Here is a 19,776-nt window from a genome sequence, read left to right as displayed (position 1 = left end):
GTTAGGTTTGCTTAGGTGGAGTTGGGGGTAAGGAGCTCAGAATACTTGTGAGTCACACATTATTTCTTTACAAATAATAAGTACATAATAAGCATAAAGGCGGCACGGTGGCACAGTGGGTAGCGCTTCTGCCTCACAGTTAGGAGACCCGTCTGGGTTTGCTTCCCGTGTCCTCCCTGCGTGGAGTTTGCATGTTCTTCCCGTGTCTGCGTGGGTTTCCTCCCACAGTCCAGAGACATGCAGGTTAGGTGCATTGGCGATCCTAAATGGTCCCTGGTGTGTGCTTGGTGTGTGTGTGTGTGTGTGTGTGTCCTGCGGTGGGCTGACACCCTGCCCGGGGTTTGTTTCCTGCCTTGCGCCCTGTGTTGGCTGGAATTGGCTCCAGCGACCCCCGTGACCCTGTAGTTAGGATATAGCGGGTTGGATAATGGATGGATAGATAGATAATAAGCATATAAATCCATCAGTTACAACACAGGGCACTTGACACCATCACTCCATTTCCCAGACCTGCCTACCCAGAAAATGTTGGCAATACCAGACAAGGACAGAAGGGCACGGCAGTCCATCAGCGGGCACCCTTCTGCATGGTCTTTCCACGATGATTGGCCAGCTCTGCAGACATACGAAAGAAAGAAAAAAGTGGTTTTAGCAAAGTAAATTACGGGTTGGAAGGAATTTCAGACCCAGAAGAATTTAGAAAGGTACAGGCAGGGGGGAATGAATTTCACAAAAATGAAGGAACTCGACTGGATCAAAAGCCTCCAGGAGCAGGACTGCGTCTTCTTACCTGCTGAATCACGACAGACTCTGTCGGACTGCTAGCTTCCTGGGTGGCCCGTGACGATTCTGTATCACAAACTGGGGCGCCAGTATAACGTGCAGTCATGCAATAATTACACATTTACAGGCACGTCTGCTAGGTCAGATCTGTACTTACTCCAATTCAGCAAAATGATTCAGAATTAATTTTAAATAATAATTAAAGTGAAGGTAAAATACATCAAAGATTGTGGAAAAACATAAGAGCAAGCAGCCCAGTGAAACTCAACATGGTAGAGGTAGACCAGGGCACACAGTGCAGAAGCAGTGCATGCCTGCTGGGCACACATGGATCAGTGGAGGTGCCAGGCATTTGCAGTTCCTCTGAAGGACTTTGTCACTGCCATTTGTTATGTCTCAAGACCCTCAACTGCACTAAGAACAAGAGCGCCCTCTTGAGACAGGTGAGGGTATTGCTGCCTGTTCTAATCGCTTTAATCTTTTAATGACACCCTAGTATTTAAAGCCATTGGGTCACTCTGCCATGAAGAGGAACTGTCCTGCTAAAGTCAACAGTGGGAACAATCAGGTATAGATCAGGCTGTCCAGCTACTGGCACTTTTAGGGGCAACTCTCTTACTGAAAGGACAGGGGGTACATCTGCCAGTGTTCCTGAAACAGGAAATGAAGTGATATCTGGCCTGCCTTTTGTTTTTTATTCGAGCGCTCATCTGTATTGCTCTCCATGTTTCTTTGGTGTAGTTAACAGTTTCATTTTGCCACAGACATCTGTCACGAGAATCTACAGGTTAAGCAACCTTAGACAAAGGGGTGCTAAGTCAAGAGGCACTACACAGAGGACCAGGGTCAAAGTGACAACCTTAAAGTTACAGGGAGGAGGCAAGAAAAGAAACCCCTGCAAGGAAATAAAGGGGCCAGTCTGGACACCCAGGAGCCGTGCCCACATTTTAATGGGGGCCGCAGGGGCCCTTGTGTTATGAGCAGCTGAGGCTGCTAATGGCCGCATACTGAGTGGAGTGGAGAGCAACAAACAGGCTAGGCAAGGATGAGAAGTGGAGGATGAGCAGACTCTGGCGTGCATCTAATAGGGTCCCAGGACATGTCTACCCTATGGATGGACACCATTATTTATTTTCTTTATTCCTCTTTCCCTTTTATTGATATCAACTGAATATCCTCACTTTGTGTCTGGATTCAATTTGAGGCTCAGTGTGTAGATGGCACACTTCTTTGTAGGCCACCCCATATGGTCACTTCCCGGCCAGATGTACAGTACATCATAGTGTTTCTGATGGTCACCATATGGTGAAAAATTCAGTTCCTCAGCACTAAGCCATGACCTTGACTTCTCCACTGTGTTCGCATGAAGCAACACTTTGGCACAGTCGACAACACTTTAACATTTAGCGCCTCAAACTTGACCTTGTTCACTCTCCAGTCTTCAGAGGTGTCTGGCCATCCACCCTCCAATTCACATTTGTAAGTTTCAGAACTTGTGTGGAACCAAAGCCCACTTCAGCAGCACTGGACACAACACAAGAGCAAAAACCGGGATGGGTGGCCCATCATTTACAGACACACATGGCTGAACAATCTGGAGTTGTACCAGCAAGAAACCCACAGGGACATGAAGGAAAACATGTAGATGCCACCCTGATTGTCACCAGGCTGGCATTAAAACCCAGTCCTTTGGAGCTGTAAAGGAGCAATGCCAATCACTGTGCCCGCTGGGCTACTCTGCACAACTATTATCTCAAAATGTGTCACTCATTCCACTCCTTTAAGAAGTGTGAAGTGCGCTGTGGCCGATGCAGCCAGCCCCCCACTTCAAGGAATTTTATTTCTTTGGATGAAATCTACAACAGAGACGTGATGAAGGCAGATATGATCAAACCTAAATTCAGGCAATTAAATTCTGCATTCATAAGACAATTCAGCAGAAAACTAACAAAGGATTTGCTCAAACAGTCACAGCGCCAAGGACGTGGATGGCACACTCGCCTCCACAAGAGCGGTTCGGATTGCAATGGTCGATGCTGATGTTTTTAAGCGCTAGAACCCAGGTGGCCTTAGTGGTTTATAGTCCAATGTCCTTGCCACAATGCCACCCTGCCTGCCACTGCCAACTGGCCCAAGTGCCTTTGAACTCATTTCAATTTCTGCCCTCTGTGCAGGGAGAGGATTTTTTCCATGACCTTCTTTTGTGTATTTTTGTTTTCCTACAAACATGTCATGAGTTCTCTTCTTCTTCTTCTTTCAGCTGCTCCCATTAGGGGTCACCACAGCGGATCATCTCCTTCCATATCTTCCTGTCCTTGTCATCTTGCTCTGTCACACCCATCACCTGCATGTCCTCTCTCACCACATCCATAAACCTCCTCTTAGGCCTTCCTCTTTTCCTCTTCCCTGGCAGCTCTATCCTTAGCATCCTTCTCCCAATATACCCCTCATCTCTCCTCTTCACATGTCCAAACATAACTCAATCTCGCCTCTCTGACTTTGTCTCCCACCCGCCCCACCTGAGCTGACCCTCTAATGTCCTCATTTCTACTCCTGTCACACCCAGTCTTACCATCTTTAACTCTGCCACCTCCAGCTCTGTCTCCTGCTTTCTGGTCACGAGTTCTCTTGATTGCAACAAAATGATTTAGCCTGGCGGTAAGAGGAAAGTCCACTAAAGTACAAGCCACTTATTTGCCAGTCATTAGATTCAACCAGGTGGGCAAACGGAACCAGCCACCAGGCTCCGACGCAAAGAGCTGCCTTACATTTCATAGGTTAGAAGACGCCTTGGTCGTCATGTGCTTGGAGATGAGATGGAGAAGCTGTGCTGGAACACACAAGTGACAAGTGGAGGTAGCGGGTCACAATGACGGCACAGTGTTCTTGTGTTTTGCATTGCTCTTTACAGAGTGGTCTTTACTTCATTAGTCTGCCTTTTTTGTTCAGCTAAAGCTGTGAGAGCTGAACTGAGCATAAATAACAAAGCCGAACAGGTGGCACGAGTACAAGGAGAGGGCATCGAGCTAGTGCGACATGTCCCGCCGGCTACCATCGGATGGCAGTAGAGTCCTAAGCGCTCGGCCATTTGCGCCTCGTCTCGCTGCCACTTTAAGAAGCGCTCGGAGGGTCGGGGCTGCCCGCGCGGACACGTGCCAGGATGACCTACTTGCGAGCACTCCGGCGGCAATGCGCAGCCCGCTATCTCGTCCCTCTGCAGTCGCGTTACGCGCGGGGTGACGGACGACCCCAGCAGGCAAGCAGCTCACGTCTTCGGTAAAGAGAGACGAATGAAGCTGTGAAACAGAGCACTCCACTCTGCGGCACGGCGCGTGCTGTATTTCATTTGACGCACAGGCTACATGACGGCTCGAATCCCAGGCACATGGTTGGGTTGTCTCCCACCTTCCCCAAAGACGCACTGCTTGGCGACTCCAGAGCGCAGGCTGATGTATGAGCAGAGCGGCGTGTTATCGAAGCGGGTTCCTGCGTTGCACCGGATACGGTTTTGAGAAGGTTGTGTTATTTGGGAAAAGTGTCCGCGTGTGCCCCTGGCTCGCTAACCTGCCCAAGAGATGCTAACACTCCTGCAGTGTTGGCGTTACTGTAAACGTGGCCGATGCCTTTGTCCAGGGCGACTTAGAACACCTGGATACGCCGGAATTGCTGACGCACAGCCGGAGCAAAGGTGGGTCAACTGGCTTGTTCAGACCCTTTCGGCGGGTCAGCCCCGTGGTTTGCAGCCATGACACCTGCACAGCACTTGAGGGACTGGGGTCCTCAAGAGGCCAAGACTGAATACTAAGACAGGAGGCGAGCCGGTTTGAGAGTTCGTCTGGTCACGCGATTTCTCAAGTGACCAATGTGATCAAAGAGGCTTGATCTGACTTTCATTTAGGAAGAAGCAGGGGTCAAAGGGACCCCACTCGTCTTGTAACTGAAAAATCCCGCCCCCTCCATTTTGGGCAGTGAAACAGTGGCAATAATCTGATAAACGACCCTGCCCGCCATTTCACGCGACATACAATGTGCCGACTGCATTTAAACGCTACAGGTCAGGTTAGGTCAAGTTGGGGAGCATGCATCAGTACACCACACGATGAAACAGCGCGGCATCCTGGTTGGCAACAACCCAGGTGGACACGCGGTCCAGTGCCACCCTACGGAAATGTCCATCTGTCTGCCACAGACGTGGGCGTCCCCTTGGCCTGGTCCAGCCGCTCGTGTCCTCAACAATGAGCCACATCACCCTCGGGGAATCGCGCCAGAAGCGGGAATAAAAATGGCGGCTTTCGAACTTCTCCAACAACTCTTTATAAAGATTTCTTAACATCCGTGTATCACTTAAGGATGCACAGAATTACCGAAGACGTCAGTCAGTCATTGTCCAACCCACTATATTCTAACTACAGGGTCACAGGGGTTTGCTGGAGGCAATCCCAGCCAGCACAGGGCACAAAGCAGGAAACAAAGCCCGGGCAGGGCGCCAGCCCCCCACAGGGCACACACACCAAGCACACACTAGGGACAATTTAGGACCGCCAATGCACCTAACCTGCATGTCTTTGGACTATGGGAGGAAACCCACGCAGACACGGGGAGAACATGCAAACTCCACGCAGGGAGGACCCGGGAAGCGAACCCAGACGGGTCTCCTTACTGCGAGGCAGCAGCGCTACCTACTGCGCCACCGTGCCATCCTATCTAAGCTGTTATTTTCGTTTTGTGTAGGTGTTGTTTGTTAGGTGGATTGAGCTGCTCAGTTGCAACAATTCGAGGTCTAGCACGTTCACCTTTTGTTACCATTTATTCATATGTTGTCGTTAGGATCGATGAATCTACTAAGGTATAGCTAAATCAAACCATGTTACCTGTTACTAAATTGCAGGTATTGATAGAAAGAGGAAATGTCTATTCTTAAATAATGACTGGTTTTAATAGCGAATATTCATTGTAACTTCACCGTTTATTGGGAGTGAAAGTCAACGTCTAGTTTCGCTAGGGGAGTTGTAACTACTTCTCTCATTTGAAATGTCAGGCGCACCCATTGGATTTTTCCCTTTTGCCCGTTGAGAAATGCGAATGGCACTTCCTTTTTCGATTAGACATACTTTTCTGGAGTGAATATCTTTGGTTGTCTCTCAAGAACGCATGGATACTTGAATATTAATGAGTGCAGTCTTCAGCTATTCTTGTGTTTCAAAGCACAGTCACTGCTTGAATTCACAAAAATTCGTAGGTCTGGTTTTGTTTCAATAAATTCATTAATATCTCAATGCTCAAAGGCATAATTATTATCATATTTAAAATAAATCCTTGCAACAGAAGACAACCATCACAGGTTAATGTACAAGCAGACACTGCGGAGGTTACGGAGAGCAGCGCACGGCCGCTAACCTCTCGGCGACACCAACGTAGAGCGCAGTGTGGCCCCCTAGTGGCAGAGGCTTTGCACAGTTAGGCACAAGACCGATGATTCAACCCGCACCACCGACCGCCTGCCTGCCTGCCTGGGTGAGTCACCAGACCCGTCAGCGCTCACAATGAAGAAGTACAAAATAACAGCTGCGGGTGAGCATATCGTTATGAAACTAAACAAAGTGGCCCGACCCCTGAGCTCAGGTTTAACTTTGGACTGAAACGCTAGTAGTTTGAAAGGTCCCCAGCCTGCAGTGTGGCACCCACTGACTGAGGACTTTCTCTATTCAAAGATGTTTCCCAGCGCAGTTTTTTAATGTACTTATGCTAACTGAGCTCATCACAGACTTGTCACCAGGCACCAAGGGTCCAAGTCAATGACATGACACACTTACTGATACAAGACCACCTTACAACCAGAATTGACCTAACCTACACGTCCAACCTCCACCCAGAGGAGTTGAAAGTGGGACCCTATAACTGTGAGGCAGAAGCCCTGCACATCATATTAAGGTGTAATCTTCTGTTTCAGCTTTTTAGAGCACCCCTCAAATTAGATCGACTCGGAGTGCTTGATATTCAATGCACTTCACGTGTCCATCCATTCCATGCGTGCTCGGTTTTTGAAGTTTTATGGGCGCTGAAGGCTCCACATGGCAGTCATACCAGTAAACAACAAATTGGGGTGAGAGGGAGTTGAAGATGCTTAAAAAAATTCAGGATGGGACAAGGGTGTGTTAGTTAGGACATGGCCTCTCAGTTTAATCGGACAGATTTATCTGTGTATGTCAGGTGTAAATGAACACTTCTTGTCCTCTGCCAGCCCCCACATAATAATAAGTTTAATAACTTTATTTATAGAGCACTTTTCATACATAAAATTAAGCTCAAAGTGCTTTACAAGTTAAATACAAAATCATCAGGGTTATGGTGTGAGGAACCTTCTCAAAATTGGCTGATGTTAAGAGTGGCATTCATATAGAAATGATTGGGATAGAAATATAAATAATAAGTTGGTTAAGATTGCAGATGATACCGAGATAGGTGGACTGGCAGATAATCAAGAATCCATTGAATCCTCACAGATAGACTTGGACAGCAGAGAGACTTGGGCAGATTTGTGGTAGATGAAACTTAATGTCAGTAAATGTAAAGATTACAGTAAAAATTAGATGTTTGAAAACACCGTAGGAGCTCTGAAAATCAATGGTCCACCTAATGAGAAGGATTTAGGAGTTGCTGTGGACTCAACACCATCAGTTGCTAGACGGTGCTCAGAAGCCATCAAGAAGGCTAACAGAATGTCAGGTTATATAGCGCCTTGATGTGTGGAGTACAAGTCACAGGAGGTTCTGCTTTATAACACACTGGTGAGACCTCATCTGGAGATCTGTGTACAGTTTGGGTCTCCAGGCCAAGAAAAGGACATAGCAGGAGTAGAGAAGGTCCAGAGAAGAGCGATTAGGCTGATTATGGGGGTCTACAGGGGATGAGTGATGAGGAAAGATTAAAAGAGCTGAGCCTTTACAGTTAAAGGAAAAGAAGATGAAGAGGAGACCTGACTGAAGCGTGTTAAATTATGAAGGGAATTAGTGCCGTGGATCGAGACTTTTATTTTAAAATAGACAGACAGACAGAGACAGACAGACAGACAGACAGACAGACAGACAGACAGACAGACAGATAGATAGATAGATAGATAGATAGATAGATAGATAGATAGATAGATAGATACTTTATTAATCAAGGGGAAATTCACAATGAGTTCATCAAGAACACAGGAGCACGGAAACGTTTTAATTTCACACAAACATTAGTGAAAAGTCAAGCACAATGACCCCTTTGATTGGCTAACTAAAAAGATTACAATATGCAAGCTTTCGAGGCAACTCAGGCCCCTTCTTCAGGCAAGCTAGCCAATCAAAGGTGTCATTTTGGTTGACTTTTCACTACATTCATAATGGCTAACATGGTACAACATGCACACCCTAGTACTACAGACACACAAGACACCGAAATGAACCGCTACTACATGGAATTGAAGACCCGGTGGAAGAAACTGGCACAAATGGGCAGAGACATCTTCTTCTTCTTAAGGAAATGCAAAAAGGAAAATCTTATCCTGAAAGGCATCATGATAACACAAACATTAGAAAAGTTTGTCAACACACAGCAAACTACAGACACATGGAATAAGTGACCATGTAGTGTGGTGGACAGGAGGACTTTAGGGACCTTCAAAAGTCGCCGTGATGTTATCTTGGAGGAGTTAAGTGGACATGACTGGCGAGCTTAGGTGGGCTGAATGGCCAGCTCTCGTCCATTTGGCTCTAATATTCGAATGGACGGATTTTCATTCCAGTCAACGGCCGCACTTAAGTGTCATTATTCATTGAAATACGTTTGCTGCTGTTTGCCACTTTCTGCCCTTTTTGTGTTAATCCAGAACATTTGAAACGTGATTTTGTTACTTGCTAAGATAAGCAACTTTCGTTTTTTGCAAATGTGCACCTCATTATTTCTAAAATCAACTCAAAGAGAGCGTAGTTAAGGGCGTCGAGCCGTTTTGAACTGAAACCCGCTGGCACGGGAGTGAAGTCGAGGCTTCGTCGCCTCAGGAGTGTTTTTCGACATGCAGCCCTGGCCCTTTCGGTGCCACCCACACCAACGACCCGGCTTTTTCCATTCGATGCGCCCGTCGCTGCGTGTGGGGTGGGCGGTGCCTCACTCTGTGACTGCCCCTCACACCCCCGGGCGATCTGACAATCCTTCCCGGCAGTCCCCGAAAGCGCGGGTGCACCTGAGCCGCCGAGCCGACACACACTAGGATGAGAAGCGCAGATGCCCGCCCGGCTCGACACACGTGAGATGACGGAGGAGGCGCTGCGCATCTCGCCCTCGTCTGGACGCGGCCGCCGCCTTTGATGCGCGTTTGTGAAGCCTTTCTCGCGCTGAGCCGGTGCGATGTAATGGGAGCAGTGGGATTGCCGCCGCCGCCGCCTCAGCAGCAGGAAGGACGCGGGGGGATGGGAAACTGCTAGCCGTCAAACCAGCCAGCCAGCCATCCGGGGGTCTCCGTCACCGGCCACCATGTAGGCAGCCGCGGGGCCGGCGGCGTGCGTTGTGGAGTTGGCGTGCGGCGGGATCTGCAGCGAGGCTCTCGGCACTCTCTCTGTCTTTTCGGCACGGGAGGGACTCGCCGGCTGCCTTGCATGCGGATGTGTGGCCCGCCGACGGACTGACGCCTCTTTCGTGTGCTTCATCTTCTTCTCCTTTTCTTCTTCTTCTTCTTCATCCTTTCGGACTGCGGGGCTTGTGGAGCAGCGCGAGCGACGGGCCAGGGGTTCCTTGATGCCATGGTTTTCTGAATCGGCCTTACGAGCTCTAAAATGTGGAGGTCTCCCTGCGCAACCGGGGCTCCTGTTTGGATGAGAAATGGACCCCTGGACACCCCGCTGGACTGTCCGCGTCGCCTTGTGAAGGATGTCCCTGAGCAGCGCGCAGGCCCAGGACTGCAGTGAGATCCCCAGCCAGAGAGAGCAAATCCGGAGCCGCATGAAAATGGTGATCGAGCAGCTGGAGGGGATCCTCGTGGAGCTCAAGGAGGTGGCCAGGGAGCTCCGAGAGGTGGGTGTCGGGGGCGCCGGTGTGTGTCGGGGCTCGCGGGCCGAGCAGTCAGTCAAGGTGAAATTGGGGCGAGGGAGGGAGCCAGCGCGCTTCAAGGTGACAGCTCCTCCGCTTTTCTTGGGTGCTTTTTGTTTTCTTCTTTTTTTTTTTGTTGTTTTTGATTTGCCCAGCAGGGCCCGAGAACGGGACGCGGTCCTTTAGATGCCATTGGGGTCTCCGAGTTTCTGCGCTGACGGCCCGCTCGGGCTCCGTGCCGCTTCCTCCACAGCCTGACACGTACAAGGCGGTGGCGACCACCCGCTGCACCCCACCGTAGTCAGAGCGTGAGGGGCCGTACGCACTGCTGATGTCTGACGAGCCTAAAAGTGCAGGGCCTCTCAGAAGCTGGGGACACGGGAGTGTAGCGCCTGAAGTCAAATGGGGTGAAGGGTCAAGCGGAGCCAGCCAGCAATGCCCTGTCCCCTGTCATTATGAAGGGACAACCAAGCAGCAGAGTCGAGTGAAGCCCCTGGGACGAAAGAGTGCCTTTGTCATGTTAGGTGACACTTTGGCATCAAGAACAAATCATGGAAAGTGGCCGCTGGTGACAGTGCTAGTGGCGTTTGTGGGAAAGCCCTCCTAGTTGATGGATTGCACTTTGACCCCAAGCGGTGATGTCGCCGTGTGCTGAGCAGGGCGCAGAGCGAGGCGTTGATTTGGATCGTTTAAGGTGCTCATTGTTCAGAGATGCCATTAATGGTGTGCCTTTCTTTGGGATGTTCTTTACTAAGCCTGGCAAGGCAAGCTGATGTTATCATTATTGCTGTTTTCTTCTTTTTCCTTCTCACCTGATGATCTTTGGATTTCCATCCTGGCCCTTCAGAGAAACTCCATCAGCCATCAATGTCCCATCGTAATGTTTGCTGGGCAACTCTGGGTTTTGTCAGCACGGCTCATTCAGAGCAAATTATGAACACGCTTTGAGCAGGAAGGTCCTTCACCCGCGTGCCCAGTGTGTATGGTGGCATAGTGCGGAGCTGCACGAGGTCCTTTGACTCTTGAGCAGATGCTCTGCAGAACGTCCCTAAGTTAGGGTTTGGGCTTCTCCATCATCATCATCATCACAGCTGGAAAGTGGCTATGCCTTGGCGTTGTCTGCAGCCTGGCCTGGTTCTTCCTCCTCTGTCTGTGAGCCCGAGGGACCCCAGCTGGCTACATCCTCGTCGATTTTAGAAGGGTCCCATGTTTTGATACCCTGGGAATGAAGCAGAGTGCGATTGCATTGAGCGAATGTTGTCTCTTTGTGACAAGTGTGACCCATGGTTTCCTTTTTGCCTAGTCTGGACGTTTTATCAACATTTTATGAAAGGTTTGCTCCATTTAAGTCCTCTAAAAAGTAACTTTTAACAAGGAACTCCCGTGGATGTAAATATGAGAGAATGCACAGACCACAGAGCCCAGGTCCGGTGTAAATAGGAAAGGTCTTGAGGCGCAGCACTTCACACCCTTGGCACGCACCTTGCTGGACAGCCGTGAAAGTGGACTCACTGCATGACACAGAAGGCTCCCTTGATTCCCATAGAAGTTCTTTCGCATGACCGCTTGCAGCCTCCGACTGGACCACACAACCCTGTAGCCAAAGGGGTCCAAGGGAGCTGAGGGCAGCACCCATGGACACTGCAGATGTGGTGCCCAATTCCCTGAATTTATGGTGGCTCCCATTACAGGCGTCCCAAAATGTGAAAGAGGTTTGACAACTCTGTGTTAAAATAACTGGAGCAGATACTGCTGGAGTGGAGAAGGCACGCATGGTCATTGTTTTTTAAGTGAGTACATAAATGAGCTGGACACTGGCTAAGGGCAGATGTCACACATAGAGTTGGGCGAGTGCCGTGAAAGCCTGGCAGTAGGCACAAATAAGGGCACCTCAAAAACCTGCAAGGTCAATGTGAAACAAAAAGTTCTGCTGGCCCAAATGGCCCCAGCTGGTCAGAAATGCCGTAATCAGGCCAGGAGAACAGCAGCGTCTCAGCTTTGCTCACTCCGGTCTATTTTGTCTCTTGATTTGCTCTGCAGTGCATCTAAAAAAGCTGTGCCCAAGATATTTCAATTTAGATTTGGAGAGTGTAGTCCAAACAAATTTAGAACTTTCTTTGCCAGTCCAATTAAAGTTTAAATGAATGCCAAGTCAATAATTCAGATGCCTCAGTTAGCCATGGCAAGGAAATCCTGTCTGTGTCGTCGCTAATTTAGCAGCCACCAGGTGGTCTCCCATTTATTAAAGATATGGAGTCCAATGGAGAGCCAACATTTAGGCAGAGAAGCTCTTCTCTGCTGCCCCAAAGATAATCTTCAGCTGTGCCAGCCAACTTTAACCCACGCAGCACGGAGATATCTATGGAAGGGTTGTGACTGCTGGAAGTCTCCATATTGTTAACGTGTTTAGACCTTTGGAGCTTGAATCTGCCAGCCACACACAATTGTAGTCGGATTAGAAACTTTGCTCTGTCTACCCATGAGGTGACCCTGGGCAGGGTGAATGGAGATTCAGGCAGCATCTCCACAGTTAAACCAATAAATCTCCAGGAGTCTGCCATAAATGATCTTTTGGAGCTCTCAATTCAAATGCCAGGATGGGAATGGAACTGCAAACTACTCAGACGTTCAGTATGTGCCAGTCACTCCAGAATTGAACTGTGTTGATGAGTAAAATGCAGCCAAGGCAGAGCAACTTCAGCAAGCAGCCGCATTGCCAGGCCACATGCTCTAGGTATCTTTAAACTCACTCCTAACGCCTTAACAGCAACATTTAGAGCCATGGAGTGAAAATAAAGAACGTTTAAGAATAATAAAGCAAAACAAAGAGCTTCTGTATATGAGCCATACCAGGCAAATCTCTGCAGTGCTGACCCAATGGCTCATGAGAGCGGCAGGTAACAATGAGATTAGGAAAGGCAACAGTCGGTGGAAAACAGGAAAGATGACAACAGAGAATCTGCAGTATTTTTGCAATAGAAGAACCATGAAGGCGTACTGTTGGGGGGGCATTCAAACATACAATCAGGGAAAGTTTTCATGTAAAAAAGTCACCAACCTCAGAGGATGTAGAGAGGGATTTGAAAATTGTGGATGGAAGAGTGCGGCTGGGAAGTCAAATAAGTGGCTGGGACACCCCCCCCCCCCCATTTACAGTATCTAAGGGGGCTAAAAGAGGTCAGTGAGACGGGTAAGGCCTCGTGCACTGAGGACATTCCTGGAGACTGCAGGCCGCTAAACGTTATCCTGTTATTACAAAGGGAGATCGGGCCGATCCGAAAGTTTAATAAGGAGAATAACAGACCGCATGGGCCTTGTGGGACTAATGCGGTGGAAGTTTAGGACAAAGCAACAAACAAACTCAACAAGAGAAGTTACTAGGAGATTTTTTTTTACTGTGGATTAGATTATCTTTTGATGATGACTGACATGAGAGACAAGTCATTAAATGAACAGACGTGGGAACTGAAGGTGCAGTGTATACATGGAGGGGATGGAAAACTGGCTTAAAAACAGGAGAGGGAGTTATGGATTTGGAGCGTATGAAAATGAGGCGACGCTCAAGCTGGTGTCCTGCAAAGGCCAGTGGTGGGTGACACGAGTCTGACGACGATGCCAAACTGGATCAGTGGAGGACAATGTAGACTAGACCACCTGGATTGAATACAAGAATTGTGTGGCAGACAAAATGGAAGTTAAATGTGAGATTCAGATGAGGGATCTGAGATTTGAAACTTCATCTTATGAGAAGGACCTGGCAGTTGTAGCAAACTCGTCATCTGGGCAGGAGACAGAAGCCATTAAGAAGGTAGTAACATGTTAGGCTTTAGAGTGCCCTGATGTGTAGAGTACAAGCCAAGCGAGGTGATCCTCTGGTGAATGACTGGAAGGAAGGAAGGAGCCGAACCTTCACTGTTTGAGCAAACAAGATGAAGAGATGACAGGACTGAAAGGAACACCTTACAGCTCTTACTTCGACAAGAAGACCAGAACGCAGGTGGAACTTGTTAAGGGAAAATGTCATACACATGTTGGGGACACACAAAGGACTGAAGACACGTCATCTGGTGGACAGCAGCACTTTGGGGGTCTTCCAGTCTCGACTTGGTTATGTTAGAAAATGAGTGAATAGAACCGGCAAACGTGTTGGGCTGACTGGTCTGTTCTTGTCTACATTGTTCTGATGTTTTCCTGTTGGAATTGCAGATGGCATGAAGGTGTAAATCAGTGGTGACCACCCATGCCACACTACTGGCATGAAGACTCGTTCTGATCAAGTGCGACAATCCCAGACCACCCCCTGTAACTCAGTGGGAATGCGGCGCTCAGGACTGTGTCGAGTCGGAGTAAATGCCATTCTTGTCACAAGAACTTCTCAATGACACTCGGCAGTAGACGTGCTGGGCCTGTGCTGAGGCTTCTCGTTTGATCTGACTTTAGATGAGGCTGTCTTTGTCAAGTGTGACTTTCATGGTGCGTCCCTGGGGTGGCTCTTGTACGTGCCACCTTGTGTTCATGTGGGTAACTGGGTTGTGTTTGTTGTTAAGCTCTGCTCTCTTCAATGAAAGGAGGACTCAAATACACAAATGCTAAGTTTGTGCCCCCCTCCATTGCTGCCATTGTCAGTGATGCTCAGGAGCGCCCCCTTTTGTCCTGTTCTCTATGAGTCACGTAAGGACCCAGGCCCCCGAATTAATGGGGAGAATGGCCCTTTGCATGGCTTGGCTTGTGCCCATTCTGTTTTTCTGCTTACGGGCATATCTTGCTCATGTTGCCATTCCTGTTCTTCTGCTCCAGCTTCCTCCTACGTCCACAGGTGTGGGCCTCCATCTTATTGTCCTGGTGGTGTCAGTCAGCCCTGTTGCAGGTAGCTGGCATTCCATGAAGGTTTTGTTCCTGCCCACCATAGTCCATTGAACGAGTAAACTGGTGCAGTTAAGGTGTGAGGACAGTGGCTGTCCAAGGATTACAAAGGGCAAAGTCAAGAAGCCTGTCCTGCTGGCAGGAGGCTTGCCAGCAAGAGGTGGCCAATTTAATTTCAGCCATTGCTGAGTCATTTTATTTGATAGATGGAAGCAGACCGAGGAGTTCAATTCCATGGCAGTCCAATTTTGAGAACCCACATAACTTGGTTTGAGTCTGCAGACTCCAAGTCTACATATACCAGGTGCTGTTTGTTTGCTTGATGTTATGTGGGAGGTGTGGCGGCACAGTGGGTAGAGCAGTGTCCTTCACCACTCCAGAGCCCTTGGTCAACGTCCCAGCCCTGTCCCCCTCTGTCTGGATTTTCTCCAAAACTGCGCCCCGTCCCACTAAGTGTCTGCCGTGGAACGGCCATCTTGTCCAGAGTCGATTCCTGACCTGTGCTCGATGCTGCTGGGGTACGTACATCTCATCCTGAGGTGGATTAGGTGGCAGTGATGGGCGCTCAACTATTGGGCAAGTGAGGAAAAAAATATTGGCTGTTGTATAAGGAGAATGTCCTGGGATGTGGTGGTGGAGAGTACCATGTCACTTGCGGGCTTCATCACGTGTTTGTTTCAAGGTGTGAGTACAGTGGAGACCCCTGGCTCACTCCGTCATGGCTCTTGCTGAGTGTTAACATGTTCTCCTTGGAGTGGACAAGTGGCATGACAGTGAAAGAAACTGGCATCACCCACACACCATAGAGTAGTGACCAGGAAGGCCCTGGCTGGGCAGAGGGGCACTCACTTGCCTTCTCCTGCTGACCCCAGTGGTTTTTGAGTCATTCGGTCCAGACTAGAATTTGGCAGCTTGGCACACAGTAGTCAGCAGGCCTTTGCTTTTCCAGACTTTGTTTCCTTTCCGCTGGCACCATATGAGCCTCCAGAGGTTTAACACGGCTCTTGATAATTAGAGATGCCCACCATGTCATGAGCTCTTGAGAGCCCAAGGGCTACTTGTGCCATGTGCTCATTTATCCAGCCAACTCAGTGTAGCCTGGCAGCACTGTGTGAGCCACCGGAGGCTCAAAGTGCCAGGAGGTGCCTCATGGCATTTGAAGTGAAGGAGCCATACCAGCCTAGCAGGAGAGCCATAAAGTGGCCCCATCAAAACTGGTTGCATTTTATTCGACTGGTGTGGGATGTGCGCCAGTAGCTCTGATCTTGATACCAGCCACGTAGATATTGTAGGTCTCAAGGGGTAATGGGCGGGATTGTGTCCCAGGGCAGCTGTGCTTACTGCTGACCAGTCAGCTTTGGGCTTTAGTTACCACCCCTTTGGACGGTTAGTCGGCATTGTTGATTTAGATTTGCCCAAACCACTACAGAGGGCCCAAGGCTCATCAAAACTATTGGGCGAGACCCCAAGATACACCGATTTGCCCCCTTTACAAACGCAGCCTGCAGTGAGGAGCACTCTATACAAGTCGCCTAATGGCCTACTGCTGCGTGTGCGAGGAGAGCCGAGTCTCTGATGTTAGCATCTTGTTGTCTTCCCACTCACTGGTGCACAATATGCTGGCGTGACGGGAGCTGGGGGGACATCATCCGTGTGCGCAGTCTGACTCTCGGCCATGAATCACCCCACTCGTCCCGCCTCAGCGCTCAACTAATTGCTTTGAGTTCTCCAGAGGAATGGAGGAAAAAATCCGCTTTGCTCTGACGCTTTTGCCGCGCTGCATGCGGTCAGATGCTCGGCACGCCACGGTCTCCGTCTCCTAATGAATATTTATTCACATGAGGCATAAATGGAGCTGTGCAGCGCTTTAATGAGGCGCTTGTGACACGTCGCTGCCGAAGCTGGCGCACTGGGGCCAGGGGCACCTCGCAGTACTCCAGGTGGAGGCCAAGAAGTTCAGGCAAGAATGGATGTGAGAACCGAGCCGGGAGTTGAGCGAGGAGACATTGGGCAGGCACAGTCCCGGGGCAAAAGCAAAAACGACAAAACATTGAAATGCCAACCCCAAGACACAGAGACACAAGCAGAAAAATCCCACTAGAACACAGACCACCAATCACCGAGTTTGGAAGGGTTTCATCAACACATGTTGTGACGTCAGTGTCACGGGGTGGCAGCGGGTGCCATTGCCAACAACAGAATGACTGCAAACAAGTCCAAATGGCAGCACCTGTGCTCGAAAACGATACACAAAATGGCAGTGCGACTGCATGCAAAATAAAAACGTGCAAATCTATCGAGTGACCCAAAACTCGCAAACAAGGCAGCAAAGGAGCATAAAACGTCCAAAAACTGGAACAAGAAAGCCCCTTTGTTGTGTCGCTGGGGCATGGCAGGCACCCCTTGCTGGTGTTGGCCATTTCTTGGTAGATCTCTTAAGAGGGTATACAGAGACGCTGGTGACAGTCACCCATCATGTTCTGGGGACAGGAGTGGCACTCTGAGCTTTATTCTGAACTCAAAGAAAAGCGGCAACAGCACAGCATGCAGGAACTTTGCTTGTTTCTGTGCCACCCCAGCTTTGTCATTGTCCCTCCGTCAAGCCCACGGTGCTCCATCCCAGTGGCTGCCAGTGATAAAACTTAAAATGGACGCCGTTTTAGGGTTTTCATTTAGGTCAGCTGTGTCTGTTCTGAGATTTGTGTGCCAAGGATGTCACCAACTCCGTGTCTCAGGTTCTTGCCCTGTGAAGGACGTTTTTCCCAAATGACTTCTCCTTCTGAGAAAGCCATTAACCTGCAGCCCAGCACGTGACGTTTTCCGGCTCGTTTGGTAAACAGGTGGTCTCTGCCAGGCTTCTCTGAATAGCCTTCTTTTCTTTTTTCTTTCTCTCCCTCAGGTGGTCGGACAGATTGACAAGCTGACATCGGACTTTGATTTTGACCTCGAGCCAGATGACTGGACGGTGGCCACAGCAAGCAGCACGTCGAGCAGCGAGAGGGGGCTCGGTGACACCTTTTCAAGGCTGGACTTCCTCACGCCTGACATCCTCTCTGACAGCTGGGAATTCTGCAGCTTCCTAGAGACGCCGGCAGTGATGGCCGCAACCCCTGAGCAGCCCACCTACGAGCAGATGAACGGTAGGGTAGTCCCTAATGGACCTGTGGCGGTCACGCCCGACTCTTCGAGCGAGGAGGCCGTCGGCTCGACTCACACTCACAAAAGCTCATCCAGGACCTCTGGTACGCGGGAGCGAGTGCGCTTTAGTGACAAAGTCCTCTACCACGCCCTGTGTTGTGATGACGATGAGGAGGGGGCGGCTGATGAGGGCGGGCGGTCTCCAGAGGTGGACAGTGACCAAAGCCAGAACGCTCCGTCGGCCAACCCCCTGAACTGTCCGGGTGCTTTGTCTCCGGTCCTGACGGCAGCCAAAAGGGGGCCCAGCACGGGACCCCGGAAGAAAGTGCTCCGCAACAGCAGCACGCAGACCGTCTCGGACAAAAGCACGCAGACTCTGCTGCCCTACGTCCCGGCCAAGCCCAAGGCCAAGGAGCCGAACTGACGAGAGCGACAGCGAGCTGGACGAGTGGAGAGGGGACGTGGCGTGTAGCTAATAAATGGGAAATGGCTTGACTACCTAACATCATTCTGAGGCTCAGGGAATTCAGAAATACTCAAATAATTTTACTCGTGTGAGTGAGTGAGTGTGTGTGTGTGTGTGTGTGTGTGTGTGTGTGTGCGCGTGCGCATGCGTATCCACGTGGGGGCGCCGTCCTTCACGGCAGCACTGGTGAGGCGCTTACCCTCAGAATGGCGTCCTGAAGCCGGTGACAAGTGGTCTGCAGAAATGTGCCGCTGGAGCCTTCGCCCATCACACATTCCTGGACGGTCCTGTTTCCCAGTGGGCAGGCTCCGCACCTTTGCCCATTCTACGCCTGTCTGATTCCGGGATTTGCCTAATTTGATGTGACGTTTGTCTGGGGAGCAGAGTGCTTGCTGGCGAATGCTGGGAAACGAGAAGCACATAAAGCCACATTCCTGGGGCCTGGTGAGCCCAAATCTAGCAGAGCTTCTTACGGAGCGCGTGCCGCCTCTCGGGCACACTGCCGTCCTCCATGTCGATCCAGAATGTGCTGGTGTCGCCTCCCATGTGGCAGCGTGGTGGACGCTATCTTTTCTGTTTGCACGTTTTCTTTCCATTCCTTCACAGGGTGCTTCCATATTGAGTTCCTTCACATAAGCAGTTAATGGGCTGCGTGGAGAGCGGTGGGCCACACACTGGTGGGCAGCTCGTGTCTATTTTCAATAAAAGTTCTTTTCCGTCTCCTGTGCCGCCTGCTCATTGCTCGCTGTCTGCGCCTCGGTGTGCCGTGGCAAGGCTCTTGTGTGGGGATTCTTTGCCACCCTGCTGCCATACTGCCCAGTCACTCGGCCGGCGTTATCATTTCAAGGCAGACAGTGGAACACATTCAGACTGAGCGCTTGGCAGCCTTAAACACGCTTTGGTCTTCATTTAAACAGTTTCCATGGGTGAACTGGACAAAAAAATTGTGACTTTGCAAAAATGTATTGAGTGAAAATGAACAGATGTGCTATTTCCGTCTGTGGTCGAAGTGAGTCCATCCCAGCTCAATCATCTAGCTCGAATAGCTGGTATTGCCCCCTCAAGTAGGCATTTCCTACAATTGTTTAACAGTCTCCGACATCGACTGGCAGAAGGTTCTTCGTCTCCTCCATGCAGAATTCCTGGTCTGTGAGATGTCTGAGGGTCGCCTTTTGTGCATAAATCGCCCACAGCACCTCGATGGCATTCAGACTCGGGCTTTGACTTGGCCTTTTCAGCAATTCCTTGCTTGATGTTGTGGTATGTGATGGGTCCTTGTCATAATGCAAGGTCCAGCAGATGGTCTCCATTATCCTGAAGCACCTTCTGGTACGATGAAGAATTCCTCGAAGAAGCTGAGCTGCCCAGGCCTTCATACAGCAAGGCAGCCTGAAACCACAACATTCAGTTTCTGTCAAGGTGGGGTTTTGGATTTTATTTGCCAAACATCTTCTGGTGCTGTGGCA

At 49.9% G+C, this 19,776-nt stretch overlaps 1 protein-coding gene across 1 annotated transcript; it reads left to right on the top strand.

The window, feature by feature from the left end:
• The first annotated feature begins 8,949 nt into the window (after positions 1-8,949).
• insyn1 (inhibitory synaptic factor 1) lies at positions 8,950-19,461 on the top strand. Its single transcript, XM_028823414.2, has 2 exons — positions 8,950-9,828; positions 17,606-19,461. The coding sequence occupies exons 1-2, from the start codon at positions 9,685-9,687 to the stop codon at positions 18,266-18,268; spliced, it is 807 nt and encodes a 268-aa protein (XP_028679247.1). The 5' UTR covers positions 8,950-9,684; the 3' UTR covers positions 18,269-19,461.
• Positions 19,462-19,776: the final 315 nt, after the last annotated feature.

The sequence above is a fragment of the Erpetoichthys calabaricus genome, chromosome 17, assembly GCF_900747795.2.
Source record: "Erpetoichthys calabaricus chromosome 17, fErpCal1.3, whole genome shotgun sequence".
Taxonomy (NCBI): domain Eukaryota; kingdom Metazoa; phylum Chordata; class Cladistia; order Polypteriformes; family Polypteridae; genus Erpetoichthys; species Erpetoichthys calabaricus.
This window is presented reverse-complemented; position numbering and strand designations above follow the sequence as displayed.

Excerpts from the sequence above, each read along its gene's own strand:
- insyn1 (XM_028823414.2), top strand. The coding sequence starts at position 9,685 with ATGTCCCTGAGCAGCGCGCAGGCCCAGGACTGCAGTGAGATCCCCAGC. Across the intron at positions 9,829-17,605 it reads TGGCCAGGGAGCTCCGAGAG|GTGGTCGGACAGATTGACAA; the intron begins GTGGGTGTCGGG and ends TCTCTCCCTCAG.